The sequence below is a fragment of the Geotrypetes seraphini genome, chromosome 12 (genome assembly GCF_902459505.1).
Source record: "Geotrypetes seraphini chromosome 12, aGeoSer1.1, whole genome shotgun sequence".
Lineage (NCBI taxonomy): Eukaryota > Metazoa > Chordata > Amphibia > Gymnophiona > Dermophiidae > Geotrypetes > Geotrypetes seraphini.
Genome location: NC_047095.1, coordinates 32,312,434 through 32,336,257, shown reverse-complemented (window position 1 = coordinate 32,336,257; position 23,824 = coordinate 32,312,434). Strand labels below are relative to the sequence as shown.

The 23,824-nt window shown below is 42.1% G+C and overlaps 1 protein-coding gene across 5 annotated transcripts in view; it reads right to left on the bottom strand.

The window, feature by feature from the left end:
- Positions 1-23,824, bottom strand: part of TTLL7 (tubulin tyrosine ligase like 7) — a 262,594-nt gene that overhangs the window by 87,980 nt on the left and 150,790 nt on the right. For 4 of the 5 annotated variants that reach the window (XM_033916629.1, XM_033916626.1, XM_033916627.1 and 1 more), the window contains exons 16-18: positions 20,947-21,142; positions 5,126-5,201; positions 3,356-3,632 (exon numbers count right to left, since the gene is read on the bottom strand). In XM_033916629.1, the coding sequence (XP_033772520.1) occupies positions 3,356-3,632; positions 5,126-5,201; positions 20,947-21,142 (549 nt within the window). The remainder of the gene's footprint in view (positions 1-3,355; positions 3,633-5,125; positions 5,202-20,946; positions 21,143-23,824) is intronic. The other variant, XM_033916630.1, reaches the window with a different exon arrangement.

Here is a 23,824-nt window from a genome sequence, read left to right as displayed (position 1 = left end):
CTTCTTTGATGAGGTCATTTCAGAATCTATTTCCAAGGAACAGAAACTTTTTCCCTTTCACCCCCTCCTTCCTTGTGTGAGCCGGAACACGCGGTCCCCGCAAGCAAGTAATTTTATATCATTTTCATTCTATTCATTCATAGAAATTAAAGTCTAGATAATGCCAGTCACATAACAAAACATGATTTTACAAAAATAATTCCCTGCACAGTCAAGCCTGCAAGGATTACTAGATGTCTTTCAGCAGCTCCCCTCCCTCCCTCCCCCTTACCTTTGTGGCCAAGTCAAAATGATCTACCAACAATAAAATTTTAAAAACACAAAGCACGCTGTACGCAGAGAAAATGTTAATTATCATTTATATTCCGCGGGTTTTCAAAGAGGTCAAGGCAGATGACTTTATGCAATGTCACCTCAGTAACAACTATACAAAAATAGACAAATATTCTCCCTTTCTTTTTACTAAACTGCGATAGCGGTTTTTAGCGCAGGGAGCTGCGCTAAATGCCCCACGCTGCTCTCGACGCTCATAGGCTCCCTGTGCTAAAAACCGCTATTGCGTTTTAGTAAAAGGGGGCCATAGTGCAAAATATAGACAGCAGATATAAATTCTCAAAACGGACACATTTTGATCACTAAGTTGAAAATAAAATCATTTTTCCTACCTTTTTGTCTGTTGATTTCATGAGTCTCTGGTCCTTCTTCTGGTCCTTCTTTCTTCTCCTGCCTCCCCCCCCCTCTTTCTTTCTCTCTCCCCCTGGCTCCCCTCTTTATTTCTGCCTTTCTTTTTCTTTCCCCCTGGTCCCCCTCTTTATTTCTGCCTTTCTTTCTCTCTCCCGCTGGCCTCCCTCTTTATTTCTCTCTCTCCCTGGCCCTCCTCTTTCTTTCTGCCTTTCTTTCTCTCCCCCTTGACCTCCTCTTTATTTCTGCCTTTCTTTCTCTCTTCCCCTGGCCTCCCTCTTTATTTCTCTCTCCCCCTGGCCCTCCTCTTTCTTTCTGCCTTTCTTTCTCTCCCTCTTGACCCCTTCTTTATTTCTGCCTTTCTTTCTCTCTCCCCCTGACCCCTCTTTATTTCTGCCTTTCTTTCTCTCTCCCCCTGGCCCACCCTCTTTATTTTTTTCCTTTCTTTCTCTCTCCCCCTAGCCCCCACAAAGCCATCGTGCCAATTTCTCCACTTCCACAATTCTTTCCCTACCCTCACCCCCAAGCCAGCAGCCGATTTCTCCCTGCTCCTTCCCCGATGTCCTGATGTCCTGAACTTCATCGGGCAGCAGCAGCATTCACAATTCACTGCTGTTGCCCGCTTCAGGCCTTCCTCTCTGTCGTGTCCTGTCTTCATGAAAACAGGAAGTAGGCAGGACCCGGCAGAGAACAAGGCCTGAAGCCGGCAACAGCAGCGAATTGTAAACGCTGCTGCTGCCCGAAGAAGGTAATGGAGCACCGAGGCAGACCGCTTCTCCTCCCTCCCAGCCGAACCCCCGCTGACCCTCCTATCTCCCCCCCCGTGAACCTTTCCGACCCTCCCAGCGAGAGCAGCAAACCTCCTTCGCGGCTTTCTCCTCCCTCTGCCGCGTCACTGATGATGTCATCAGTGATGCGGCAGAGGGAGGAGAAAGCCGACGCTACTGGAGGGAGGTTTTCTGCTTTCGCTGGGAGGGTCGGAAAGGTTCACTTGGGGGGGGAGAGATAGGAGGGTCAGCTGGGGTTCGGCTGGGAGGGGGGAGAAGCAGTCTGCCTCGGTGCTCCAAGGCCTGGCGCCATTACCTTTTTCGCCCCTCCCGCCCCCCCCCCCCCCCCTTGGTACGCTACTGCTCTCCAGCTCTCCTTAGTTTACCGGTTTTCTTTTTCGGCGACTGGCACGCTTTCAAAGAGCCGTGCACGCGCGGCTGCTCAAAGTTCAATCTTCTGCTCTGCTGCAACTTCCTGTTTCCGGTTGGGTCAGAGCAGAAGATTGAATACTGAGCAGCCGCGCGTGCGCGGCTCTTTTGAAAGCGTTCCAGTCGCCGAAAAAGAAAGCCGGCAAACTAAGGTGAGGTGGAGAGAGGAAGCTGGTTAAATGATCGAGCCGGCGTTCGGGTGGGCGGGTGGGGGCTGCGTGAACCGCACGATTCTTTATGCCTCACTGCGGTGACAAGACCATTCACCGCTCCACGGGACGGTGATGGCCTTGTCCCCGTCCCCGCAGAGGCTGCTAATTTTCATTCCCCATTTTTGGCGGGTTACCCACGGCTAAACGCAGTAGCCGCGGGTAAACCGCCACCGTGTCATTCTCTAATAGCATGGTCCTGGGCTGAGAAGCAAGGGTGGGACTCGGAGTGGCTCACCGAGAGAGTGAACTGGAACTTTGCTCCCGAAGGTGTCATCAGAAGATAACAGAACAAGGATTGTATGGAGATCCATCTCAGTGGGTACACATGAGTATGAGAGACCCTGCTTACAGCAGAGCCAGTATGGAGTGTTTCAATTGGGTGGTTAGATAGCATGGTCCCAGGTTCAGGAAAGAGGGTGAGACCCAGAGCAGCTCAGGGCATGTATTAAAGAAGTTGTTTGAAAAGTTTGGAAACATATGAAAAAGATATTTGCATTAACTGTACTTTAAAGCTTTCATCAACTGCTATATTCATGAGAGAAATGACTGTAAATAGTTTGGTAGTAAAACTTCAATCAAGCTTTCAAGTAGAGTTGAGTTATTAATTTGCTTTCAATCTCAGCTTGATTCCTTGATAAGAGATTAGGTGGGGACTGAGTATGGTAATTGAGCCCTGGGAAAGTGAGCCTTTGGCCTACTGGATCAAATCCAGCCCCAGTCTATGCCCAGCTAAAAAAAACCCAGAACTTTTCTTTTTATAAATCATGGTCACGGGTCCCTGACCCAAATAATTAGCTGATGCCCAAAGACTGTGTGTGAGTGAGTCTAGGTAGGTTTACCAGATGTCCAGATTTCCCTCCTTTTTAAAACCTGGTACATTGTCCGGGTTTTGAAAAACTTCTTTGACATCGCATCAAGCATGAGGGCATCCACGCATGCACGGATGCCCTCCTGCCTGACGAAAGCAAGCAGCTGGGGCAGGGCTGGGTGCTTAACGGGGTGAGGATGGGTGGAACTGGGTAGCCTGGGGGCAGATCTAGGGGTCTGGATTTTAATAAAGTAAAATCTGGTAACCTTAAGTCTAGGGTTATATTAAAAAATGAAAATGACATAATGACATATACTGCATCAAATTTTAAAACAGCGCATAAGAGAAATTATAAAAATAAGTTGTGTGCAACATTTAGCAAATTATGTAAGCTATGAGTTTCTTTGTGATAGTTCTCTGCACTCTTTAAGAGAAAAAAAATAAGGATATGACCTTACCACTGAAGAAGTTATGGTGCCCAACGTTGCCATGTAAGGTGCTTGATTTAAAGATGAGTTCCGATTTAAAGACTGTGATCTCATTCCTGAAGATGGGCGTGATAGTTGTGGTTTGGCTGAACAGGTGCGGTGCTCACTTGTCAGGAACTGTACAGTCATGACAGATATTGAACGAGGGCAGCTCACAGAGCGTCTTATAGGATTTGTAGAGGGTAAAGAAGAGGAATACGTTGGAACCTTGACAACTTTAAGAGGATGCTTCAAGTTTAGTCTGCCTGCATAGACAAAATCCGAGAAATTTAATTTTTTCTATTTCCCACCCTGGAATTTCGTATTTCAACGTCTTAATACCTGCTACATCCAAGATATCAGTTCAAACCTTATAATATTAGATTCAGCAAACTCTTAAATATAACCTATCCATAGCTTCAATACCGTTTACAATGTTTCTGTAAATCAAAGGTTCTCTGCCCCAGTGCTTGAGACTCAATTACCAATTTTGATTTTTAGAGTGTTTCAGCTTGGCTTGAAAAACAGAATGGTCCCAGGCTAAGGGAAGAGTGTGGGGACCCTGAAGCAGCTCACCACGTGTACTAAGGAATTCTATGAAGACATTGGGGGCATAATTTACATGTTTCTGAAGTGACTTTATCATGAATAGCTTGTAAAATGGTTTCAGTATTCACATGAGAAAACAATTATAAATAGTTTGTGCACTGACTCTGCAGTCAAGTTCCAGTTATCAGTTGCACCTTGGTCTCAGCTTGATTCCTTTGGTAAGAGAATAAAGTAAAGACTGACGTGTATTGAATGAACCCTGGGATTGAGTGCCTAACAGAGTATGACCGATCCCAGCCTACACCCAACTCAGAGACTTAAAAACAGTTCCAAATAAATTTTTTTTTGTAAGCCCTGGTCGTGGGTACCTGACCCGAAAATCTGGCTGGTGCCCATAGAGTGTGACCGGGGATACATTCATAAGAAATTACAGTTTGAATTACATAAAAAGATACTGTGGACTTGGAAAATGTAATCATTTATGTCTTTCAAATTATAAGAAATTGTCTTTAGTGAGTTGATGAGAGGATAAAGGCCCAGAAGTTCTCACCAAAATCAAGAAAAGGGGCCTAGGGTTGATTGGTGTGTGAACAGGATTGTTTTTAAATCTATACTGGTGAGGAGCCCCAGGATGGAGGAAGGAAAAAAACCTAAAGTACAAGATGTTTATCTCTAAACAAAGAGTCACTATTGAAAACTGTTTTGCTGTTCTCTTGTTCCCAAGCTGAAAAGATTGAAGCTGATATTCAGACCACAGGAGTTAGCCAGGATCACTCTTGCAGTCATTGCTGAGCTCAGATATTCAGTGCTGGGCCATTTCCAGTGACTGGCATTGAATATCTGGTATATTTTTGGCTGCTATAAAATTAGCCAGCTAAGTCAATATTCAGCACTGGCTAGCCAAGTTTATGACAACTCCACAATCTTGTTGCTAAGATGTTAACAGTAAAAATCAGATACCAAAATCCACAGAGAAAATAAAGAAAGAAAAGAAAAAAAGTGATTCAGAGGACCGGAAGGGGTATCAGACAACCCGGCACACAGAGATTGGGTGCTGGGGACAATTCCTCATTTAACCCCACGGAACCTCCACCACCTAATATTATATTTTTTTATTTTTATAAAGTATTACTTGACCGTGTTGCTCATTTCTTGATACTTATTATCACTGTTGCGTTGCTACATTGTATAACTAGTAACCATTACTTAGCTTTAGCTTGCTGACAAAAAAATATTTCCCCTGAACGACAACGCTTTTCGATGTTCTTTCTCAAGGCGACATGGGGAGCTGGAATTACACACAAAAAGAAAAACAAAACAGCCCATTAAACTCACAAACCATAAACAGAAAAAAATCTAAATTAAATTAAACCAACTAAATTACTTACTTTTGAATTAAATTATCACTGTGTACCACCAACCGGCTGCAAACGCACGCCGAGGCAGACTAACTCTGGGATTTAAATACTCCCCACCTGAACAGCTCTTCCGGGGAACACCCTCAACCCCACAGACATTTCTTAAAGGGGCCCTACCTCAAACTGCAGACTGGCTAGCCTATACATCAGATTGAGCTAACCAATCAGATGTTTCATTTAACCCCTTAGGGGACATTGAATCTAAAACAAACATCCACCGGAGTTCGCAACGATTGAGCCTCCGGACAGTGTTGCCTCCCTCCCACCCGACTATGATCTGGTCCAACACCCTCCATTTAAGATCTCTTAACATGTGTCCATGCCTGATCCAATGACGGACCAACGGAGACGATTCAGCGTGAGTATGGACTCTCGATTTATGCTCAGTTAAACGGACCCGTATGGGGCGAGTGGTTCTGCCCACATACAACATAGGGCAGGGGCATTGTATCACATATATTACATTTTCTGACACACAGGTGGTTTTGTGCTTAGTCTGATACTTAACCCCCGTACTCGGGTGGGTCCAATACTCCCCCGAGATAGTAAACTCGCACCACTGGCATGACCCACAAGGAAGATGATTGCCCCTAACCCTGGGGGCACTGTCCTGAAGTTTGTAATGATTGAGCAACTCCCCCAAATTCCTACGTCTACGATAGGAACACAGAGGGGTTTCTTCAAGAGTGGGGATGGCCAGTCTGATGATATACCAGTATTTTTTCACAATCCCCGCAACCCGGTGGGCAAGGGTGGAAAACTCCTGCACAAAGGCTACCAAGTCATGGGACTGCTCCTCTCTAGCCACATCCTGCAACAACCACTCCCTATGGGTGTGTTTAGCTCTTTTATACGCCTGTTTAACAGTGGCATACGGGTAACCCCGATGATAAAATCTTGTTTAGCATGACTGCGGAATTCATCTAGAGAGTCACAAATCCTTCTTAGCCTCAAAAATTGACTAATCGGCAAACTTCTTTTGAGGCTCTCTGGATGGAAACTGTGGAACCGCAACAAGCTGTTGCGGTCAGTCTGTTTTCTGTACAGCGAGGTCTGTAAATGTGTCGCCCCCTTTATAATTAAAATGTCCAAAAACGGTATCTCCCTGTGATTTATAGTGGCCGTAAACTTGATATTATGGTCTAAGGTATTCAAGATATCAATGAAAGACAACAACTCATCTTCAGTTGAGGTCCACACACAAAGGATGTCGTCAAGGAATCTCTTCCAGATTTTGACATTTCTGAAAGCTGGTAAAGGGTAAATCAGACGTTCCTCCAAATCAGCCATAAACAAAGCTGCTAAAGAGGGAGCTAAAGACGCTCCCATGGCAATGCCATGTTTCTGCACATAAAACTGATTGTGAAACCAGAAATAACTTCTGGTTAACACCAACTGGGCCATTTCCATCAGTATCTCAGAAGATAAGCGGGGTCTGATTGTTTGTTCCCTGCATATACTGTTTAATAATAATAATAATAATAACTTTATTTTTCTATACCGCAATACCACAAAATAGTTCAAAGCGGTTTACAGGATAAGAGACTGTACAATTACAGCGAAATTACAGCTTAGTTATAGCGAAGTTAACATCGAGGTTACAGCATATCGAAAGACAGTTCAGAGCGATTTATACAATGTAGGTGCAGAGAATTAGTTAACAATTATATGGTATAAACCTGTGACAATTACCAAATGATCCAATAACTGTTGCATGGGAGGAGGGGAAGGGTAGGGAAGGGAGGCAAGGGATTATTAGTTTGGTCGGGGGGGGCGGGGGTTAGAGGAATTTATCAAAGAGGTATGTTTTTAGAGATTTCCTGAAGGATTGATAAGTTGGGGCAAGAGAGATGAGAGTGGACAGACAGTCATTCCATTTGCCAGCTTGGAAAGAGAGGGTTTTGTCGAAGAATCTTTTGTGGATGCATCCTTTTGGGGAGGGGTAGGTAAACAGGTGTGCATTGCGTGTACGGTTAGAGCCTGGGAAGGTGAAGTGGCGTGCAAGATATGTCGGGGCTGAGCCAGTTAGGGTTTTGAAGCAGAGGCAGGCACTGTCCATGGGGATCATGGTGTACAACGCTGTCACGTCCAACGTCACCAGGATCCAATGTGATTCATAGATGTCCATATCAGCTATCAATCTAAGTATGTGGTTCGTGTCTTTTATATAAGATTTTATTAAAGGGACTTGTTGTTTCAAAAAAATGTCCAAAAATTTCGACAACGGCTCCAAGGGGGAATCCCGCTGGACACTATCGGGCGTCCAGGGGGAGTGAGAAGATTTTTGTGGATTTTCGGAAGGAAGTAGATGACGGGCGTTACATAGAAATTTGGATTGAGGAAGGAAGCTTCTCTAGAGGTGATCATTTTCTGCTTGTACGCTTTCGAGACCAACTTTGAGATTATGCCTTTAAGTTCGGCAGCTGGATCCTCAGGCAATAACTGATAAAAAGAAGGGTCATCCAATTGCCGATGGGCTTCTGTTAGATATTGTTCCTTGGACCACAACACAATGGCGCCCCCCTTGTCAGCTCGAGAGAATATAATGGACTTATCCTCCCGTAGTTGTTGCAGAGCACACCATTCAGAATAGGACATGTTAAACTGAGGCGGAGTATGAGCGTTCTGTGTTTCCATTTGTTCCACTTCCGATAATACCACATCATGGAAGGTTATCAAATTGGGGTGCAATGGAGACGCCGGGCACCAATACGATTTAGTTGAAATCAACGTCCCATCACTGACCGGAGCATGTTCTTGAAAAAATGCTTTTAAATGCAGCTTCCGGAGCAGACTGTAAATAGACAAGCGTGTGCTAAACGCATCATATCGCGCCGTAGGCACGAACCCCATGCCCAAGTTTAAAACTTCTTCCTGAATGGGGGTAAGTTGTGTCTTCATCAGATTGATTACAGCTGATTGGGCCTGAACTGAGACCTCGTCTGGGGGCTCTGGGCATATGTCTGTTGCTGCCCCTGGAATGCCACTCGCCTTGGTCCTCGGCCCTTTTGTCTGCCCCTGGGTCCTCGTGATGGAAAACCCCCTTGGCCATGTTGTCCCCTCACTCCCGGGGGACCTCCACTCAAATTACCGGAGGAGCTGGAATCCGTGGACAGGTGGTCATCCTCAAAGGGTGGTTTTTGAGGAACATTATTTCTAAATCTCCAAAGGTAAACTTGATTCATAGCGTAATCTCGTTCATCTCTTCTATATTTCTTGATTTTGGATTGCTTGATTGAGTCTTTGTATACTTCAATCCTGTTGGCTTGATCACTCGCTAGAGATGTGAACTCAGATGGCGTTCAGGGGAAAGATTTTTTTGTCAGCAAGCTAAAGCTAAGTAATGGTTACTAGTTATACAATGTAGCAACGCAACAGTGATAAGTATCAAGAAATGGGCAACACGGTCAAGTAATACTTTATAAAAATAAAAAAATATAATATTAGGTGGTGGAGGTTCCGTGGGGTTAAATGAGGAATTGTCCCCAGCACCCAATCTCTGTGTGCCGGGTTGTCTGATACCCCTTCCGATCCTCTGAATCACTTTTTTTCTTTTCTTTCTTTATTTTCTCTGTGGATTTTGGTATCTGATTTTAGCCAAGTTTATAGCAGACAAAGGTACCAACTATTTAAGCAGCCCAATTTGTCTGCTAAACATACGGTAGATGGCTAAGCACTTTTAATTTCACAGATAGCTGCTAAGCGCTAATCAGCAGCCATCTTTTGCTGAATATTAGTGCTTAGCTGGCTTAGTGCTAATTAACCGGTAGGAGCTGTTCCTGGCCTTAAATAGTGCTGAATATCAGGTGGGATTATGTTTTGATTAAATAAGAAGACGTTAGTAATTGTTATAGTTTCCTTATCAATAGTTGATAAAACATCATGTATTAGACGTCTTGCTTTCCTTAAAACCATTTGTATCCTGTCTCTTAAAGACCCCTGTCCTTTGTTTTCGGAACTGTAATTGTAACCAATTTATACTATGAGATCTAGGGAGACTTAGAAGCAGAGAGAGGTCTCTGCTAGTCTCCCACCTTGTTAACAAGATACTTTACGCAACTCTAAAATAAAGACTAGTTTCACAGAACACTTGTAGTTTGCAGACTGTTGTTCTAGTTGTCTCAAGAGATTCTATACTACATTTTTACCTTTAGTAACTGCACTGCACAGTTGAAACAAGTTGAAAGAAAAATACCAAGACTCCTGGTGCAGGACATAGGGCTGAAACACGTTCATGTTGAATCATTGCAACAAAAAGTACCGCAACACTTTTTGGTCATCTTCACTGTGTTTGTATTAATATTAAACCACACCATGCAGTGATCATGGACTATAGTGATCATGGACTATTGGACTACTGCAATATCCTCTAACTACTATGCCCCAAAAACCTGATAAAACAACTACAGACCATTCAAAACACTGCCCTCAGACTGATCAACTCACTCGGAAAATTTGACCATATCACCAATGCCTACCTAGACTCCCACTGGCTACCAATAAGATCCCGAGTTCGATTTAAATTCTACTGTCTACTATTCAAAGCAATAAACGGAACTGTACCTATCTACCTAAACAACCGCCTAATCCAAAACCTCACATCCAGACTACGGAGAACCCAGACCCCATTCTCCTACCCACCACTCAAGGGAACTCAGTGCAAGAAGATGTATGACGCCCTGCTAGCGACACAGGCAGCGAAACTTGACCCCACTATCTCCAACCTGCTGACAGCAACAAGAGACTTTAAATCATTTCAAAAAGATCTCAAAACTCTGCTATTCAAAAACTCTTTAGAGTCCTCTTAACTCTCTTTATCTTTAGAGCTCTCCCTCCCTTCCCCGCAACCTCTCCGATGTCTCTCTCCCCTCTTGCTATCTTTCCCAATTACCCCTCAAAGCCTCTAGTATGCATCCAACCCATTTTGTAATCTCCTGGAAATGCCCAGCCATCTTCTTATGTAATCCGCTTTGAACTGCAAGGTACAGGCGGAATAGAAGTCACTAATGTAATGATCACTGGTTGCCAAATAGAAAGGCTCCTGAGAAAATTAAAGAGTCAAGGGATAGGTGGCAAAGTTCACTTGTGGATTAGGAATTGGTTATCAAATAGAAAACAGAGGATAGGGTTAAATGGTCATTTTTCTCAATGGAGAGGAGTAAACAGTGGAGTGCCACAGGGATCTGTACTGGGACCAGTGCTATTTAACTTATTTATAAATGATCTGGAAATTGGAATGACAAGTGAGGTGATTTCATTTGCAGATGATGACATTAAACTGTTCAAAGTTGTTAAAACACATGCAGATTGTGAAAAATTGCAGGCAGACTTTAGGAAATTGGAAGACTGGGCATACAAGTGGCAGATGAAATTTAATGTGGACAAATGCAAAATGATGCATATTGGGAAGAATAATCCAAATCACAGTTATCGAATGCTAGGGTCCACCTTGGGGGTCAGCACCCAAGAAAAGGATCTGGGTTTCATTGTAGACAATACGATGAATCCTTCCACCCAATGTGCGGCAGTGGCCAAAAAAGCAAACAAGATGCTAGGAATTACTTAAAAAAGGGATGGTTAACAAGACTAAGAATATTATAATGCCTTATTGCTCTAAGGTGCAACCTCACCTGGGGTATTATGTTCAATTCTGGTCTCCTTATCTCAAGAAAGATATAGTGGCACTAGAAGAGGTTCAAAGAAGAACAACCAATATGATAAAGGGGATGGAACTCCTCTCATATGAGGAAAGGCTAAAAAGGTTAGGGCTCTTCAGCTTGGAAAAGAAACAGCTGAGGGGAGATATGATTGAAGTCTACAAAATTATGAGTGGAGTAGAATGGGTACAAGTGGATCAATTTTTCACTCCATCAAAAATTACAAAGACTAGGGGATACTCAATGAAGTTACAGTGAAATACTTTTAAAACCAATAGGAGGAAATATTTTCACTCAGAGAATAGTTAAGCTCTGGAGCGCATTGCCAGAGGTTGTGGTAAGAGTGGACAATTTGCATTACTTGTTCAGTAAGGGCCTCAACGCCCTAATCATGCAATTTGACATGAGTTCTGCCTTTGATTTGGTGAACCATGGAAAACTGTTTCAATGCCTAGACGTAATCGGAATCAGAGGAGAGGTACTGAACTGGTTTCGAGGTTTCCTTATATCACGCACCTACCAAGTCCGTTTTATTTACAATCTCTCAGACACATGGAGCAATCCATTTGGCGTGCCACAAGGATCACCGCTATCCCCTTTGCTCTTCAATGTTTACATGACCTCATTGGGTGCACAACTGTCCCAGCTGGGGATAAAACTATTTAGCTACGCTGATGACTTCACGATAATTATCCCATTCAACAACTCTGTCTCAGAAGTCACCCCAAAGCAATAGAAGTACTAAATCTGATGGAGCAATGGATATCTGAATTCAGATTAAAACTAAACTCAGAGAAAACAAAATTTTTCATAGCATCGCCATACCCACTTGACACTAAAACACCAATGTGCATCAATAACCTTAGTTATCCCATTCAACCCACTATGAAGATATTGGGAGTAACACTGGACCAGAACCTGACCATGAAAGACCAGGTAGACTCCTTGATCAGAAAAATCTTTCTCACCCTCTGGAAGCTTCGGTCCATCAGAGCTTACTTCGATGTCTCATCATTTCGAATTCTGGTACAATCCCTTATACTAAGCCAACTTGATTATTGTAACATCGCCTACTTGGCACTCCCCCAGAAATATATTTCCGATTGCAACTAGTTCAAAATGCAGTGGTTAGACTACTTTGTGGACTGAAGAAGTCTGATCATGGGATACCTTCCTATCGACTTTTACACTGGCTGCCGATGGAGACACGTGTGAAATTCAAGTTTGGTTGTTTTTGCTTCAAGGTACTTTATGGCTTAGCCCCTAAATATATAACAGACCTGTTCTCTTTTACAACCAACAGACACAAGCGAAGCTCACATCCGAACTTTGTTTCTCCACTGGTTAGAGGTTGTAAATTTAAAAGTCATCACCAACATCAAGCAGCATTATAGGGTAAAGCATTAGATTACTGTAATGCTTTGTTTAAGGGAATAGCCCAAAAAGAAATCAAACGTCTACAGATTATACAAAACACATCCATTAGGCTTATTTCAAAAGCTAAAAAATTTGAGCATATAACACCTCTTCTTAAGGAAGCCCATTGGCTTCCAGTGGCCCACAGAATATTATACAAACTTAGCTTGCTCACTTTTAAATCTCTTCTTTTTAAAACTCCGGCTTTTATTCATAAATTATTAATCCCTTACTCTTCTAATAGAACTCTAAGATCAGATGAACAGCATTTATTAACGATCCCTTCGCTAAAAATAATAAATACGCGCCGGCAGTATATTTTTTCAGTCACAGCTCCTCAAACCTGGAATTCTCTCCCTAGATATTTACGAGAAGAAATCACTTTAGAAAAATTCAAAACTAAACTGAAAACTTTCCTTTTTAACGACGCCTTCACAATTTAACCCCAGCGAAAAATTTTTCTTTTTAAGAATTTTAATAAGTCTTAGAACCAACCTTTTCTTCTTTCCACAATCTCATATTTAATCATCTTCATTTTTACCCCTTCCTTATGTGTTTTCCATTTTTGTTTCCCACTCTTTAATTATATATTGTAATTTCTTCCCCGACCTATCCCTTTGTTTCCAGTTCTTGTCAAATTGTCTGTGTCCCGTCAGTCTTTATTTATTTTAATATATCTTTTATACTGTAATTTTAATTACTTGTAAATCGCTTTGAAGAACGACAAAGCGATTAATCAAATACATATTAAACTTGAAACTTGTAAAGACCTTGAACAATTACTCGTGCCTTCTACCTATGGGGAATTCAGGAAATGCCTAAAAACACATCTGTTCCTGAAATACTTAGAAAACCAACCTATACAATCTTAGTCCTCAACAAACGATCGCTAGAACTATCAATCACTAAGTCTGTACTTTATTTATTCCATTCAATCTGTAACATTTCTAATCATTGTAAACCACATAGAACTTCATGGTCCTGCGGTATATAAACTGTTGTTATTATTATTATAGTGTAGCTGGTTTTAAGAAGGTTATTAGACAATTTCCTGGAGGAAAAGTCCATAGTAAAAAAAAAGACATGGGGCAAGCCACTGCTTACCCTGGATTGGTAGCATGGAATGTTGCTACTCTTTGGGTTTTGGCCAGGTACTAGTAACCTGAATTGGACAATGTGAGAACTGGCTACTGGGCTTGATGGACTTTTGGTCTGACCCAGTAAGGCTATTCTTATGTTTTTAGAATGACACGGGGACAAATTTTTCCCCATCCCCATAGGAACTCAATTTCCCTGTCTCGTCCCCACAAGTTTTGTTGCTGTCCCTGTCCAATTTCTGTAAGCTCAGCGTTAACCGCACAAACCTTAAACACTTATGGTTTTAAAGTGTTTGTGGCTTGTGCAGATGAGGATGGAACTTGCAGGAATGGGGGCAAGAGCAGGATAAAAAACTTACGGGGACGGGACAGGAAAATGAGTTCCCACGGGGGCAGGGAATAATTTGTCTCCTTGTCATTCTCTAATTCCAAATGATCACCCAGTATAACATTAGAAAGACTTTCACCTGTTTGTAAGCACTAAGTCCAATATGGCCCCATCCTGTGTGGCTTCCACTATCAACTGATGGAATAGTTCTCCTTGTAGAGAATCCAGGATCTCCCTACTTCTAGGAGATCCCATAAATACCTCAGTCAACATCTGGCATATTAAAATCTCCTATTAGTACTACTTCACCTTTTACAGCTATATTTTAAATGTCTTCTGATAAATCTTTGTACACTTCTTCCATCTTTGAAGGAGGCCTGTATATCATGCCAATGTAAATATATATTTCCTTTGCCTCTTTCTTACCCTGTAGATCCTGCAATTGTGTGGCTTTAAATCAGTGGTGTAACAAGGGCGAGAGGCACTCAGGGAGGTGGCGCCTCTCCCCCTGCTGTGCATGTATGCCCTTTTGCTTCCCCATATCTTTAACTTTCCCAGCGCAAGCAGCATCACCAACTTTTAGTTCTTATCAGGTTTTTAGAAAGGCATTGAAGACTTATTTGTTTGATAAATTTTATAAATTAGTTTATAATCTGTTATGCTTGTATAACTTTCTTACTTTGTGAACCGCTTTGAACTGAAAGGTACAGCGGTATATAAGTGTATTTTTATGTTATGTTATTACAATCTGAAGGAATACAACTGTTTGGGGAGGTGGATGGTTTATGAGGATTTAAGCCCTGCTGTTCATGGACAACACCTGCTACAGGCAAATTTACTTCATTTTTTCCATAGACAAGCAGAAATGAAAAATCCTCACATCTAGAACTTCCTAGCTGCCTTCTTAGAAAATCAACACAAGTAGTAATGCAACAGCCACCAAAATTTTGGTGGCAACAGGTTACATCGCCAATTGCCACCAACATTTTCAGGAACTTTCAGGCTATTGAACCTGGAACCCTCTCTGCTGCTGTCTCATCCCTCTCCTCAACATCCTCTCCTATAATAGCATTCTCTCTTCTGCTCTAGATAACCTTGCTCCTCTAATTTCATGCCCTGTTAGGCGTGCCAAACCCCAATCCTGGCTGATCCCCGCATCTGCTACCTATGCTCCTATGCCCATTGCGCCGAACATCTCTGGCTTAAATCCCGTGTACATGCCAACTTCATACACTTCAAATTCATGCTGACATCACTCCAGTCTGCTCTCTTTCTGGCCAAACAAAAATGCTATACCCACTTAACCACATCTCTTAGCTCCAAACCTCACCTTTTCTTTTCCACACTAAATTTCCTACACAAACCACCCTCATCTCCTATCCCCCCTTTAATTTCTCCCCAAACAATGGCAAAATTATTCCACAATAAAATACTGAAGATTCATCTCGAGCTCTCAACAAGGCTGCATCCCTCTCCCGCCATCTGAACCTTCTGCTAACCTCCCCTCAACATCTGCTATCCTCTCCTCCTTCTCTGTAATCACTGAGGAGGAAACATCTCTCATCCTCCAAACCCATTACCTGCTCCTCCGATCCGATTCCCACTAATCTACTCGGTGCTATCTTGCCCGCTGTCATCCCTCCTATCTGTCACATCCTCAACCTATCGCTCTCCACTGCAACTGTCCATGATGCCTTCAAGCATGTCATTGTCACATCCCTCCTCAAAAAACCCCTCACTGGACGGCATATCTCCCTCCAACTATCATCCCATCTCCCTCCTCCCCTTCTTATCCAAGATACTTGAACGTGCTGTTCACCGCCGTTGCCTGGACTTCCTCTCCTCTGAAGCTATTCTGGATCCACATCTTTGAGACTCAGTGCAACAATGACAATGATGTAGAGTCTCGTTACTGAAAGAAGTTCAATGCTCGATGCTCTCAATGCAGTCAGCACCAATGTCAATGCCAGGGTCAAAGAAGGCTGGTTGTCAGGTTCTGAGTTCCCTATCATGTTTGATGTTGATACAACACCAAAGCATTTATCAAATTGAAGTTTGTGGGCCTGTCCCAATGATCAGGACTTAGACACTAGATGCATCAATTATGCAGGTCAGAGCCTGAAATGGTTCAATTACATCAACAGCAATTTTTAAAGCTACTCAATAACATCTTTGACATGGAGAGGAAAATGACTGACACAAAGTCAAAGAACTCAATGGCCTGGGGAACTCAAGCAACCCAAAAACGATTGATTCTCCCTGGAAAAAGGAAGGGCTCAGTGGCTCTAAGGCCCAAACCAAAAAGTTGACCAAATTAAACCAAAATTGGTAGGAATGGAGGAACACAGTAAAAATAAAAAATAAATATGATTGAAAAAATGAAAAATAAAAAGACAGGAAAGCACTCAAAAATTGAAAGGTTTGACATGTTGAAGAGAACACTGAAAGCACAGCTTCTCAGCTCCACACAAAAAAAATAAGAATTGTAGGGCAGGCAAGCCACCATTGGATGGGAAGACTTCAGCATGCATGCAGTATAGGCACTGCCTTAAAAAAATTTAAAGTGACATTGCACTTGGTAGTGTCTACATGATTCCATGGATGATGTCACCCAGATGTGAAAATGTTACACTTGCTTGTCCTCGGAGAAAAAATAAGATAGATATTGGGTATAATCTGCTTATGATACAAACCTAGAGGAGGCACAGCAACACTCTGGAAGAGACTGGCATGATATAAAGCAACCTTTCAAGAACAAGAAAAGGAGCTGCATTTAGGCTACAGTAATAAGGGAAGGGAATATAAGCAATGATGAATCAAAAATAGTGGTATGATTAGAGCAGTGTTTTTCAACCTTTTTTGGGCAAAGGCACACTTGTTTCATGAAAAAAATCACGAGGCACACCACCATTAGAAAATGTTAAAAAATTTAACTCTGTGCCTATATTGACTATATATAAAGTAATTCTCTTGAATAGGAATCAAATAAACACAAAGAAAGTATTTTATAATTACTTTATTATGAAATATTAAGTAAACAGAATAGTGAAAAATTATAAAATACTTTATTCAGTGCGAAATCTGGGCCTGTTTGGCTGAACACAAAGCTGATATTCTGTCTGGAATCGAAGAAAGACACACACGTAGCTCTTCGTCAACAGCTCTCAGTCTCTCTCTGTATTTGGTTTTTATAGCATACAAAAATAGACAAATATACCCTCCATCCTTTTTATTAAACCACAATAGCAGTTTTTAGTGCAGGGAGCTGCGCTGAATGCCCAGCGCTGCTCTTGACGCTCATAGGCTCCCTGCACTAAAAACCACTATTGCGGTTTAGTAAAAGGTGACCATATTGTAAAATATAGACAGCAGATATAAATTCAGAACTGTGCATAGTAAGTGAAGGGAAGTTTTCATCTCTGGGAATTTACCCAGTTAACTATTAAGTTATTTGGGCAAATTCCTTTGAAAACTGTGGTAATACTGCCTCCACTTTGCTAAATTTAAAATAAAATCATTTTTCCTACCTTGTCTGGTGATTTCTGGTTGCACTTTCTTCTTCTGACTGTGCATCCAATCTTTCTTCCCTTCTATCAGCCTGTATGCTTTCTCTCCTCCACACCTCATTCCCTCCCCCAACTTTTTCTTCCTCTCTCCCTGACCTTTCTTTCTTTTTTTCTGTTTCTCTTCTTTCCTTCTGTTTCCCTGCCTGCCCCCTTTCTTTCTTTCTCCCTGCCGTTCCCCAAGCCACTGCCACTGCCATCGGGGAACAGGACCCACCAATGGATAACAGGCCCCAAAGCCGACGCCGACGCATGCTCTCCCTGATGTCAATTCTGCAATCGGAGAGGAAGTTCCGCCCAGCTAGGCAGTGATTGGCTGGCCCGAACTTCCTCTCCGACTGCAGAATTGACGTCGGGGAGAAGAAGACTTATCGGCTCAATAGATTAGATCACCAAGACAAAGTGAGTCCTGGGTGATCGACTCACTTTGCCTTGGCGAGCTACTGGCACCCCTGCCTCGGGCCCCCTGTCAGCTCCGGGCCCCTGAATGCAGGACTGGTAGTACTGCCCTGATGGTGGCCCTGCGGCACACCAGGCAACATCTCGCGGCACACTAGTGTGCCGCGGAACAGCGGTTGAAAAACACTGGATTAGAGGCCTAGAAATCTCATATAATATAATGCTGGGATAAATCAAAAGATACAGTGTACATGGATTTTAAAACAAGAAAGACAGTATTCTCAACTAGAATGCAAGTGCCCACTTTGGGGCTCATTATTTAAAGATTGATCTGATGAAGATGAAAAATATTCAGACAATATTTATTAGCAGGATTTGGAGGTTGGAAGGAAGAGAAAAAGTGAGATGTGAAGACACTCTGTCATTTTGGGATACTTAGTCTAGGGAAACAAAAGACTCAAATTGACGTGATGAAATATAGAAAATACTGTATACAAGAGAAAATATTGATTTGCTGCAATGTAGAGAGACTAATCAGAATATGTAATAGTCTCCCTGAAGTAAAAGTTGAGAATATCAGGTTGCCAGGATTGAAAAGGAACAAGATAGGTATCTTGAAATAAAAAGAGTGTTCATGGATCATGAATTTTTCCATTTGCTGGCACTAAATAATACTATTGATAGAAATAATAATATTAAGCAGGATACGGGGAGAGGGGTACCCCACTATGTGTGAGACACCGCTTGCCTGGCATACCTGAAAAAAGACACCAATATAGATAAATAAAAGATGAAGCTGAAAGAGAAAAAGCTTTAAGGGTTACAGTAAAAAGGAATATTATAATACTAGTGTTTTAGCCCGTTACATTAACGGGTGCTAGAGACTCCTCTTCCTCCTGCCCTTGTTCCCTCTGTTAGGCGGTGTTTTTTTTTTCCATTCAATTTGAAGCCGTCACCGAGATCACCGTTAAAGCTACAGAAGAGCCTCCGTTCGCCTTTGTTTAAATTTTTTTTTATTTTCGTTGTAGGCTTCCTCCCCCTCCCTTTCCCCTTCCCGTCTCACCTTTCGCTTTTTCAACCCCCTTACATTTCCCTTTGCACGGTCTCCCTCATGCTGTGATCATCTGCTCCTTTTCCTAGCCTCACCCTGTGGCAGCGCTAAGTTAACTTCTCCCTTCATTTCCTGCTTCCCTCCCCCTTCACGCTATTCAAGGAGATCGGGCAGCCTTTCCTCGCTTTCCCCCCTTCTTACCCGCCTTTCCTGTGCCTGTTCAGAGGGGAGGGTCTTTTCTGGGATTTCATTGTCAGGGGGGAAGGGAGCCGGCGGAAAACTCAGAAGTGGTGGCTTTGGCCTTGCCCTCCTCCCGCTTTTTTTTCCACCTTCTTCATTGCCCCCTCGAACTTCAACTTAGAGACGATAACGGGATCAGGGCCGGCATGTGAAAAAAAAAGAAAACATTCCCTACCTGTATCACCAACTGCCTCGCGCATGCGCACTCCTGCCTGCCACGGACATACGGATCACAGATCACGCAGGTAGGAGTGCGCATGCGCGCTTAGGGTTTTATTATAGTAGATTATTGGCAAGCTGTTACTTAAAGGTTTACTTAAATCAATGTTGGTCCCAGCTATATACTGTCCCAGTGACAGAATAGAGGAAGTGCCATATTTACTGACCTAAGACCTAAGTCCTAGAACAGGGAACAAGTCACTAACATGTTGTTATAAGATGTCCAATGCATTGAAATAGAAGATGATCTGATAGTCTAAATGTAACCCCCCCTCAATTGTTGACAGGAACAAAACTAATTGTGCATGATTAACTAAGCCATTACAGAGATGCTAATGTTAATTACTAATGAAATAAGATTCACAATAAATCATATGACCAATGAATCAATTATGGACCTAGTGGCAAAATGAAGTTACATGCAATTTATCATTGGATCTTGATGAAGTAATTGTATTGTAATTGGAAGCTATACTAACTTACATATGAATAATAATTAATGAAATGATATCATGAAGCTAATGAAATGGCCTGACGCCTGTGGTTCAGAGAGATTCTTGGGTTGGACTCTTGTCACTTAGCAGACCACCAAGATCTCCCATTAAGGTCTTGATGTTTAAAACTTCAATTTGTGTTTGGTTGTTATTCTTTGTCCTTCCTTAGAGATGGAAGAAAGGGCTGGGTGGGGGAGAAGGGGTAGGAAATCTGCCCATGTAGTTATTCAGAGCAAACACTGTCAACATAGTCTGACTGATCAAAACAATTTAGAAAGCCCGTAGAGGATCCAGGCTGTTTAAATCACTTGTTCTTGGCTAACCACAAATATTCAGTGGCACTTAACCGGTTAATGCCACTGAATATATGTAGTTAGTACCTGATCTGAAACTGGTTAGGTTAGGTACATTTTCTTTAACAAAAATTTTATGGAAATAGTTATTTTCTTTGCTTTTCTCTGTGTCTCACGTTATTTTACAATTTTATTATAGTTATTCACGTTTTTATTGTTTCACATTGAATAGTAATATTTCTGAAAATTCATACAAACATACCTGGACAAAAAAAAAAGTCCTATCTTATTTGGTTCATCTTTTGTAGTTAAGGACTGAATATTGCACTTAACTTCATAAGTTTTTGCAGCTAACCTACAACCAAATATTCCATGCTGGCACCTGGACATGTCCCAGCTCTGAATATCCAAGAATACAGCCGTAAGCAAACATAAAAACACTGACCGCTGCTTTGACACGCAGCTCCTGATTGGTGAGGCCTGACTTTAGTACAGGAAGAGGCGGTCGGAGCATTTCGCGAGTGATTTCCTTCACTTGACGGCGCTCTGGCTGCTCTCTCCTGCCTCTCCGGCTGTCCTCTCCTGTCTCCCCCGCTAAAAACTGTATTGGTGGCTTTTCAAGATTCACGGGGGTTCCTGGAAAAGAACCCCCGCAACTATCAGGGGAGTACTGTACTGTGTTAAGTCTTAATGTAATTTACTACACTCTCAAAGGTAAAGTATCAAACGATAAACAATAAAAACAAACATCTGCTGAATTATTTCAACACTAAAGTTTTCTAGATGAAGTAATAAAAAAAAAACTTTTAAACATAGGTGTCTAGTTCGTATTCATTAAAATGATGACAATGAACATACTAGACCGTTCCAAAGCTTTGTACTTATGCTCTTCAATGTCATAAGAAACTTTTTTCTCTTTTTTCTCATTATGATTATCTTGTTCAAGAAGTTCTTCTTCACTCTCTGACACATCACTGCTGCTGTTACTGCTGCTGTTGCTGCTGTAGTCCATCTTTTTATAAGTCTGCATGCTTTCTGGCATGCTTGACAGTGTCTGAAATGGAAAACAATTTCAATGGATTGAGGTAGTTCTTGAAGGAAAAGATTTTGTTTGCCAACAAAATGGATTCACTAAAGCAAATCTTCAGCATTACTCTCCTCCACCACCCCACTTCATTAATTTTTAGACCCCCCCCTATGATTTTTATAATTAACTAATCAATCATGATCAACACACAAAATTCCTATATAATGTACTGTATGTGCTGATGGCCAAGTTTGTGTAACTATCAAGACCTACTGTTTTGCTCTGTTGGCAGCTGCTCTTTGTTGCAACAAAGAAGCTACAGACCTAGACAAATGCTTAGTCTTCTCTAATGGTTGGGCCAGCCCTGGGAATCACATTCTCCATTTGAAAACTGGTAGATAGCTAGTTGGACATGTCATGCCTTCTAGTTTGAATTGGGATAACTGCCACGGTAAGGAATTGCTCGGGATTTTCATTACCCAGATGCACACTTAGAAATCTTGAGTGTCCTGCAATTATAAGGATCTTTTTAGGTACACTGCAAGTATGTGGCTGTATGGTTACTACCACACATATCCAGGAAACCTGAAAAAATTCCTAGACAGCTCCAAAAGAAAGTCTCTATTTTGGCATCATTAGGATGACATCATCCAGTTTGTCTCATCCATAGAGAAGAATATTACAGTAACATGTGGATTTTAGCATGTGGATTACATGCCAACATGTGGATTTTAATTTGATCACATGGTTACTATATAATAAGAATCCTTAACTGTACTGGCAAACATTTGAGAATTGAGTCTATGTATGAAGCATTTTCTCAGACACAAAATATGTGGGAACTATTAATGTATCTGGCCTCAGTGTAATTCTGAAATTTTGCTATTAATAGATGATGCTGTGATATTGTCCTAATTTTGCAAAAATGAAATTACTTGTCAACATTCCAATAAACACAACCTAGAAGAGTGAACAGTAAATTCAGACAAGTCTGAAAATGTAACCTACCCTCTAGAGCTGTAAATCAGCTGAGGGGTAGATATTCATAAGGGATTGCCCAGAAAATTTTCCTGCCCAGTTAAACCCTGCTGAGCTAACCAGCCATCGATATTCGGTGACACTTAACCAGGTAGTGCTACTCTACATGACCAAGACTGACTTACTTACTTATCCTTCCCCCTAAAACTACCTCTCCCCTCCGCCTACTCTCATCCTCCCTGTCTCATCAGTTCGCAACCTTAGGGTCATCTTTGACTCCTCTCTCTGCACAAACCCAACAGACCACCAAAACCTGTTTCTTTCTCTATAATATCTCCAGAATCCAACCCTTCCTTTCTGAGCACACTACAGAACCCTTTCCACACCCTTATCACTTCTCATCTAGACCAGGGGTAGGCAATTCCGGTCCTCGACAGCCGGAGCCAGGTCAGGTTTTCAAGATATCCACAATGAATATCTATGAGATGGATTTGCATGCACTGCCTCCTTGAGATGCAAATCTATCTCATACTTATTTATTGTGGATATCCTGAAAACCTGACCTGGCTCCAGCTCTCAAGGACCGGAATTGCCTACCCCTGGTCTAGCCTAATGCAACGTGCTTCTCACAGGTCTTCCATGTAACCATCTCTTCCCCCTTCAATCTGTTCAAAATTCTGTCGCATAATTTATATTCGCCAAAGTCACATTGCCCACATCACCCCTCTCCTCGTCACTTCATTGGCTCCCTATCCATTTCCACAAATAGTTCAAAATTCCTCCTATTGACTTACAAGTGCATTCACTCTCATCTCTCCCTACACTCCTCCCAAAAAACTCCATTCATTGGGTAAGTCTCTCTTATCTGTACCCTTCTCCTCTACTGCCAACTCCAACGAGGTTCTTTCTCCCTTGCTGCATAAAATGCCTGGAACAGACTGCCTGAGTCAGTATGTAAAGCTCCATCCTTGGCAATATTCAAATCCAGATTAAAGCATACCTTTTCGATGCTGCTTTTAACTCCCAACCCTCACTAACTTGTAAAGTAATCATGCCTGAGAAACTCCCTAACGCCAGACTTGCTCTGTTTGTCTGTTAGAATAGATTGTAAGCTCTACTTAACAGGGACTGCCTCTTGAATGTTCTTTAAAGTACAGTGCTACACATGTCTAGCAGCAATATAGAAATTATAATTAGAAGTAATACTCAATACTACTGCTAACAAGCCATCCCAACCAGCTAGTTTAGGGCAGACCGGGGGCAGAGATAGAATGGACCAGCAATTTAGCCAGTTAACATCAATGTTCAATCTGCTAACTGGCTAAGTAAGCAAATAATGTTTGGATAGAAAAACAGTTGTCTTAACTCTATGTGCCAAGTTAACCAGGCACCAGTCTGAATATTGACCAGTGCCCGGTTAACTTCCAGGCCAGCTGATATACCTAGATATAGAATGCCGAAAGCTGTGCATTCCCATCACTGGGATTATGTCTGGCGTGTGCTGGAAGCGACTTATAAGTTACTTAATGCCACAGGCTGATTATTATCCCATTGACTGCATTTTCAGTTTGTTTTAGTCTTTATTGTCTGAAATGAAACCTAGTTTAGTTTGTATTCAACAGCTACAGAAATGGTATTCCTGTGTTATATTATTTGCTCTTTTTACGTCTGAAGAACTATACACTTCCCCCTCCCCATTCGCAGTTTCCGCACTCGTGATTTTTTTGGGGG